This window comes from Dipodomys ordii, unplaced genomic scaffold, assembly GCF_000151885.1.
Source record: "Dipodomys ordii isolate 6190 unplaced genomic scaffold, Dord_2.0 Scaffold142, whole genome shotgun sequence".
Classification (NCBI taxonomy): domain Eukaryota; kingdom Metazoa; phylum Chordata; class Mammalia; order Rodentia; family Heteromyidae; genus Dipodomys; species Dipodomys ordii.
In genome coordinates this window covers 1,865,557-1,874,006 of record NW_012267358.1, presented here as the reverse complement: position 1 = coordinate 1,874,006, position 8,450 = coordinate 1,865,557, and the positions used below count along the sequence as shown (strand labels likewise).

The 8,450-nt window shown below is 44.8% G+C and overlaps 1 protein-coding gene across 1 annotated transcript; it reads left to right on the top strand.

The window, feature by feature from the left end:
- The first annotated feature begins 4,212 nt into the window (after positions 1–4,212).
- Positions 4,213–7,114, top strand: Pja1 (praja ring finger 1, E3 ubiquitin protein ligase). Its single transcript, XM_013031687.1, has 2 exons — positions 4,213–4,250; positions 4,803–7,114. The coding sequence occupies exon 2, from the start codon at positions 4,864–4,866 to the stop codon at positions 6,697–6,699; it is 1,836 nt and encodes a 611-aa protein (XP_012887141.1). The 5' UTR covers positions 4,213–4,250; positions 4,803–4,863; the 3' UTR covers positions 6,700–7,114.
- Positions 7,115–8,450: the final 1,336 nt, after the last annotated feature.

Below are 8,450 nucleotides of genomic sequence, written 5' to 3'. Positions count from 1 at the left end.
AGAAAGAAAGAGAGAAAGAAAGAAAGAGAGAAAGAAAGAAAGAGAGAAAGAAAGAGAGAAAGAAAGAAAGAAAGAAAGTGCCATTTCAGTGTACATAAGGTAATGCATATCAGTTTTCCCAATCCCTTTTTATGTCAGAGCATATGTTTAAAATACTAATACTCAGAAAAGCTCATTGGGCTAAACAGATGTCTGTTTTCGACTAGGTGCACTAGTCACAGGCATAGTAGCTGGGAGAGGCCAGGGCCATGTTCTTGGAGATGCTAAGGGGATTAATATATTAAAACACTCATTAAGTCCTTATGGGTATGAGAGGTCCACAGGATCCTCATAATGTCATAAAACAGAAACAACCCAAATATGTCAGTAGGGAAAAGAACGTCGGGGTTGCATAATTCATGCAACAGAATTTCATATAATAAAATATTATAGTAATATGTTGGATAATTGACAAAATAGCATTCCACAGTTGAAGTGCATGACCTAGGCAGGTATGGTGGTGCATTCCTATAATCTCAGTGACATGAGAATTAGAGATAAGAAGATCATGATTTGAAGCTAGCCCAGGCAAAAGTTGGCTCTATAACAACCAACAGGAAAGGTGTGGTACATGCTAGCTATGAGAGACGCTCCGATCTAGGCTGGCTCTAGCCAAAAAACATGAGAGAGACTTTATCTGAAAAACAAAGCAGCTGAGTTCAAGTGGTTCATGCCTCAAATTGTAGCTACTCAGGAGATCGGAGGATTGAGGTACAAAAGCCAGCATAGATAGATAAGTCCTTGAAACCCATATGTCTAATTAACCCCCCAAAATAAAAAAAATAGAGGTGTGGCCCAAGTGGTAGAACACCTGCCTTGAGCACAACTCTAAGGAAAGTGCAAGGCCCTGAGTTGAAACCCCAATAACAGTACCCATAAAAAATTTAGTGTGTATTGGTTACAGATAAAAACATATGTAGACACAGAAAAACAGAAGAAAACATACCAGATTACAAATAGTCCTTGTTGGGGGAAAAACAAGTAAAGGTACATAAGGGGGAAAAAGGACTTTAGCTGTAAATTTTTGTTTCAAAAATAAGAATCTGAGGACCTGAAGGAAATAAAGTTTGCTCAATCTGTGTGGCAGATGCATTCAAATGTGTGTTTTATACTCTGTATGTTTGTACATGTTTGAAATATTTAAAATACTTTCATAAAAGAAAATGTGTCCCATTGAGTAGAAAAATGCATATATATTAGACCGATATTAATTGTGTCATTCCACCTCCCTAGATCCTTACATATTCTGCAGTCTATTTGGTCTATCTATAGCCATAGAAAGTGTCTTTTACTATAATAATAGACTTTCTGATAGCTGTATATTTCTAAAAGTATTTCACACATTATGATAGGAAACTCGTTGTTTGGCACACATATTTTTGTGATCCTATCTTTTTTAGTGGATGAAACAAGTTGTTTTGTTTCTGATGTTTTCTGATACTTCTTGACTTTTAAACAGCATGGCTACAAGTGTATGTCAGTCGTAGTATTATTCCATTATCTGTAAACGCAAGCTTTGGTACTGGGAATTCAGGGTTTGGGTGCTGTAGCTGAGTTTTTGCCACGCAGGGCTGGTGCTGTAACAGTTGTGCCACAACCTCATTTCTGGCATTTTTTTGGGGGGGAAGGGGGAGGATAAATTGGCGGTAGGACTCTCATAGGAGTTTCTTGCCCAGAATGGCTTGGAACTCAGATCCTCTTGAGTAGCTAGCATTACAAGCTACAATTCATAGAATTTTAACTTGTGTGACATTTAGTAAGTATTTTTTGGATGGAAAAGTCATCAACAGCAACAAATTTCAGAACAAACAGCTTCAATTTGCTTTAACCATCAGGTTAAATTTTTTAAGCTTATTGCTCCCCTAAATATAGTTTTGCAATTTTCATACCCCCAAATTATAACATGGAAATAGGGTGTGCTACAGTAATACCATTATTCTCACATTGCAATTAATTAGAAAGAATTTGAACATTTCATTTAAGCAGATGAAAAAGCCAGAAAAAACTGAAGGAAATATGGCTCAATGTGAATCATTTATCTACGCTGTTTTTTGTTGTTGTTGTTTTTCACTGTCCTGTTTCGTATATTGGCAGATTTCAGCACACAAAATGAGATGCTTTCAGGTCCCCCTGATTGGTGGTTCGTAGCTGCCTTCCCTTCCCCGTTCTCTTCCGCCCACGCGCTCCATGCCCCCTGCGGCTCCGCGCCTCCTCGCCCCCCCCGCAGCCCCCCCCCAACCCTGCACATCAGGGGGCGTGGCTGTGGCTGGCGTCACAATCACTTCCGCCGTCGCAGTCTCCGCCTGCCGGGTTGCTATCTGGCGGAGGAGGAGCCGGAGTCCGGAGCTGAGGTACTGGCGCTGTGGCGGTCGGAGGTGTCGGAGGTCCCGGAGGTCCCCGGAGGTCCCGGAGGCCCCGGAGCTGTGCTTGTCCGTCGAGCGTGTGGCTGTCCAGAATAGGTAAGAGAAGGTTTGCCCCCTATTCAGCCGGGTGCCGGCTGTGGGAGGGTGGTCGAGCAGTGGGGCGAGGATTCGGAGTGAGGGGAAGGAGGAGAGCCCACGGACCTCTTCTTGGGTTTTCCTCTTGGGAAGGGGGTGGGACGGATAGAGACCTGACTACAGAGTGCATAGGCCCTTCTTCCCAAAGGACCTTTTGGGGCACTAGCCCCGGTTTTGTGTAGCCCCTTCCCTACGCTTGTGGCCCCTGACTGAGTAGAGAGGTGGTCGCGGCCCGTCGCCCCTTCCGCGCTTTTCCTCCCTCTGCGGCCCCCTTGAGGAAAGCTCCGCGGCCTTTCTTCCCCCATCTTGGACGCGTTTTGCCGACCGAGAAATGGTTAAGATATTCCGGTATAAATATTTGTCCCCAGGAAAAGAATTTCTGAGGTAAAAACAAAATTAGCCTCACATAAAAAACTATGTTCACATATACCATTTATTTTTTTACCTCCTTGTTCATGTCACCTCAATTTGGTTTGCCCATTAAGCTGGTAATGATGCCCCCCCCTTATTATGACACTGCATCCCCCTCTCATGTGTGGGGCCCGGGCGCGTGCACTACCGCTTACGCGAACACTCCCCCCCCCCCCCACTGAAACCTGATGAAGCAGCCTCGTCCCTATCCCTCCATCTCCAACGTTCCAGCGAGTCCCCTTTCCCACGCATGCGCACATGGGCACGCGGGTAGTCTATCACGCACCCCCTATTGCTTTGCCCCCGGTGCACTGGGCCTATTTCATACCTCTAGAACCTTCTACCCTCCCTCCTTTGCTTTCTCTAGCACACACAAAAACATGCGCGCACAAGCACGCACACATATATTCACACCCCTACAGGCGTACCCCTCAGGGTCACCCTCTAGCCTGCCACATCCCCACATATTCTTCTATTGCAGACCTCTGACGTACGCATACATACATTACACCCTGGTTGCTCTTCTCATCCACACCCCATCAGAGCATATACACTTCTCCCTTACTAGTTGATGACTTCTGTGTGATTTCTACTTCCAAATAGAAATCCTTCTCGGGCTACCTCCTTCCTGCTTGTTGTATTCAAATGTGCAGATGGCCTGTTACGCTGGCCGCACACACCCCTTTTCATTGCAGCTCTCCCACCATTGATACCGGCTGCAGTTTCTCCATTGTCACCTCCCGTTTTGACAAACACAAAAGCACATATACACACACTGACACCCCTCTGTCACTATACTCTTCCTTTTCCCTGCCTGTGATACACACAAATATTTGCTTTTATCCAGGGTTCCAGCTACTACACATACAGCCACGCGCACACACACACACACTCCTTGTTTCTCACACATTTACCCACAACCCTCTCTGAAGCTGCCCCGCCCACACCTGACATTTGCATACCACATCCAGAAGGGGTCTTACTCTAACACCCTCTTTTCTACAAATACAGGCTTCCTTCCATTGCAGTTTTACTGGTCCCTTCCATCTGTCCTCCTTCCAACAGACACGTAGGTGCTCATTTACACATAGTGATCTATATTTTCGACTCAATTCCAATTTGCATTTCTCCTGTGTCTGCAGTGCTCACCAGAAAGAACTCCAGGAAACACGCCATAAAAACCTACAGCAGCCAGGCACCAGTGGAGGCTGAGATCTGACTACTCTAATACAAAGCCAGCCTGGGGAAAAGAGACTTCGACACCTTTTGTCTCCAATCAAACACCAAAAAACCAAAGTACAGGTATGGCTCAATGATAGAGCGCCAGCCTTGAGTAAAAAAGCCCCAAGTTCAAGCCCCAGAACCAGCACAGAAACAACAACCCCCCAAACCTCAGCAGTGTTCCTTCCGCCCACGTTAGCACAATTCTAAGTGTCCACTCACTCTTTCTTCTGTCACATTGCCCCCAGAATTTAGCTTTCCTGCAGGCCCAATCTTTGTAATCATTTTGCCTACATTAGCATCTATTCCAAGTCTACACCTCATGGAGTACTATTTGCTTTCTTAGAAGAAATCACGACTAATTTTAAAGGCCTCTTTGTCTTCTATTATCTGCTTGCTAAAGTAAAAGTTTATCTCCCTGTTCTTTATTTTGAACTGATTTTTTCCAGCTTAGAATCATGGGCAGGAAAGGAGAGAGCCTTCCCAGAGTGCAACCTAGTTATATCAAAACCCCTCCTAAATCAGAGCTTTGGATCAGGAATCTAGCAAGCCTATACAACCCCAAACAGCAGGAGAGTATCAATCCAATGCAGGCAGAAGGTATGAAAGAAGGTGTGCTTATTTCATTTACAGGCCATCTAGGAGCCAGCAAGGGAGGATTGCCACCCAGAGAAACACAACATCCAAAGTACCAATGCATAGATCAACCCCCAGTCAATCCAAGAGGAGCCGATCACCATTTTCTGCCAGTCGTCGTCGTCGTTGGGATGACCGAGAAGGCTCTGGAAGCAGCTTGACTGTTGAAAATGAGGACTATTCCAGGTATCTGCCCAGAGAGTTCAGGGCTTCCGTTAGTCGACGAGGAATGGCTTATGGACATATTGATACTTTTGGGGTAGACGATAGTGAGGAGGAGGGGGCTGGGCCTGTGGAACGTCTGCCAGTACGAGGGAAAACTGGCAAGCTTAAGGATGACAAAGTGTATGACCATGAGAAAGGGGCCAGGTCTAATGTGATGGGGGCACATGCCCATTTCTCTAGTTATAACCGTAATGGGAGAGAGGAACGTGACCCAGCCCCTTCTGGGAGGTACTCTGCTGGCAGAGCAGAGTATCAAAAGCAAAATGGTGCAACCTCTTACATATCTTCTGCTGAAGGCAAGGGGGCTAAAAAAGGTGACAACTTGGAGAGGGAGAGGCGAGGTCAGAGTTTACCTGTGCATCCTGGCAGGGCTCCTGTGAGTCTGTGTGGTGGTGGGAAAAACACCTCCAAGAGTGCCGAGGAACCTGTGGTGAGGCCTAAAGTCCGCAATGTGGCACCACCAAGCGTGAAACCAAAAGTATTTTTTGATACCGATGATGATGATGATATGCCACATAGTACTTCCAGGTGGATGGATGCTGCCAAGAAGGATGAAAGCTATCCCAATGGCATGGCAAGAAGAGGCCGAGGTGAAAGTTCCAGCAGCTACTCTGAACCAAAATACCCTGAAGACAAGAGAGAAGGGAGGATCACTGGCCAAGGGAAGCGAGAGAAGGGACCCAGACGCCGTCGAACCATGGCTGACTCTAACTTCTATATGTACAATGATTACCACAGATACATGGATGAAGATTCAGACAGTGAGAAAGAGTGGATCGCCACTCTGCGCTGCAGGTATCGAAATCGAGAGCTGCCCCCGTCCCCCAGTGGAGAGAGCTGGGAGACACTGACAGGAAAGGAAGAGCAGGAGCCTCCACAAGCTTCCGTAAATGTGAGTGCTGCCAGTAGCAGCAGCCCTGACCCCGAGGATGGGGCTTGTGCCATGGCTGGTGCCAGTGCTGGTGCCAGTGCTGGTGCCAGTGCTAGTGCTAGTGCCAGCACCAGTGACAGCACCAGTGCCAGCACTGGTGCCAGCACCAATGGCAATAGTTATATTGAGGATGTTCAAGAACCATCTCTTAGAAGAGAGGAGCAGGCACCTCGGGGAGCAGCAGAGATCCCTTGGCTTCGATACAGTGAGAATGAGAGTAGCAGTGAGGGTGATAACAATTCCCGTCCCCCCTTGATTCAGCCTGGGACATTTGTGCTGGATGGGAACAACAACCTTGAAGATGATTCCAGTGTGAGTGAAGACCTAGAAGTGGATTGGAGCCTGTTTGATGGATTTGCAGATGGGTTAGGAGTGGCTGAAGCCATTTCCTATGTGGATCCTCAATTCCTCACCTACATGGCTCTGGAAGAGCGCCTGGCTCAGGCTATGGAGACCGCCCTCGCACACTTGGAGTCCCTAGCCGTGGATGTGGAGGTGGCCAACCCACCAGCCAACAAGGAGAGCATTGATACTCTCCCTGAGATCTTGGTCACAGAAGATCAGGATGCAGTAGGTCAGGAAATGTGCTGTCCTATCTGTTGCAGTGAATATGTGAAGGGGGAGGTGGCAACTGAGCTGCCATGCCACCACTACTTCCACAAGCCATGTGTCTCCATCTGGCTTCAGAAGTCCGGGACCTGTCCCGTGTGCCGCTGCATGTTTCCACCTGCTCTCTAAATGCCAAGGTTTAATCCCACCCTAATTCTTCTCCCTATCTGAAACCTTTAAGTGCAGGAGCTCTCTCAAAATAAACAACGCAAATGAAGCTGTTGATTCTGATCATTTTCAATGTAGAAATGGTTGCGTTGGGTTGCGTTCAAATTCATGGTGTCTTTAGGGGTTAGAAGGAAACTAAACTTTCTAAATGCTACTTGAGATCGCTGTAAGAGCATAAATTTTCTAATCTGAGAGCTAAAATAAATTGCCTTTGTTTTCTTGAATAGACTGTGTTGTTAATTGTAATGTCAAGTTTATCTGTTAAATATGTTCAAAAGGCAAAAGCATTTTTGTTGCATGTTTTGGCCTAATGTTCCTGTAATCGCAGTGTCTGCCATTAAAGCTTATTAAAGTTCTTTGGTTTTTCCATGGTAAACAGAATTGTTTGGTTTTCTCTGAAATGGTGATGCCAAGACTGGAAATACTAGCACCAAAACCAGAATTTTTTTTTTAAAAGAGTAAGAATAAGATGTGTCTATTACAAGAGAAAGATTAGGTACAGAAAGAAACCAAGAGAAAACATGATTAAAATATAGAACAATTGTAAAGTCCAAACTGAGTGCAAGAATTGAAAGACTTAAAATCACTTGAGAAAATAGAAGTTCTTGGAATTGGTAAAAAAAAAAAAAATAAAGGTATATGTCATCTATATAGTTTAAAACAATAACAGCCAGTGCTAGTTGCCCAGGAGGCTGACATCTGAAGACTGATTCAAATCCAGCTTAAACAGAAAATAATCTGTGAGACTCTTCAAGTAACCACCAAAAATTGGAAGTGAAGGTGTGGCTCACAAGCGGTAGAGTGCCACCCTTGAGCAAAATAGCCAAGTAAAAGTGTGAGGCCCTGAGTTCAAGTCTCAGTACTGGCTGGCAGGCAGGCAGGTATACACACATACCTCAATGGTCAGTGGCTGCTGGAAATAGAAGTTCCCATTCACACAGTGAACAGGCAAAACATTTGTCCATATTTGCTCCACCTCTCTGTCAATCTCTTGTCTGTCATAAATTAAAAAATTGCACAGCTGATGTTCCTCGCTACCATATTTACCTACACAGAGGTAAACACTACCCAGAAAATGGTGGATTTACTTCTTGTCTGTGTTTAGATGATATGCATGTGTTTATGTACATGGATATATGTCCATAACCAATGAAGTATTTTTTGTGCTGATATTTGGCCTTGAACATGGGGTCAGGGTGATCTCCCTTACAATTTTCACTTAAGGCTGGCATTCTCCCACTTAAGCCACATCTCCACTTGTGGTTTTTTGCTTCTTAATTGGAAATAGGAGTGTCAGATCTGTCTGCCTAGGCTGGATTCTAACTATGATCCTCAGATCCCAGCCTCCTGAGTAGCTAGAAGTATGAGTCACTAGCACCAAGCAGGTAAAGCATGTTAATATAAATAAAGCCATATGAAAACAAAGCATATATAAGAATGCATAAAATATCTGAAAGACTACATCCTTAACTAATGGCATTTGATATCTCAGGAGAGATGGAGAATTGGATCGAGTGAAGAATTTTTTGCCTGAAAAAAAGGCATTTGATTTTTTTTGTTTATTTTTTACCGTGATTGTATTTTCATGAATATTAACTAGGAGCCAGTCTGAAGACAAAAATGAAAAAATTGCTCAGAAAAAGTATTACTTTCCCACTGTAAACACACAAATGTATAGAAACCACCATCATTTTACCTGAACTGTGTCTAAA

What these genes read in the sequence shown, in the direction of transcription:
- Pja1 (XM_013031687.1), top strand. Translation starts at nt 4,864, where the DNA reads ATGCATAGATCAACCCCCAGTCAATCCAAGAGGAGCCGATCACCATTT.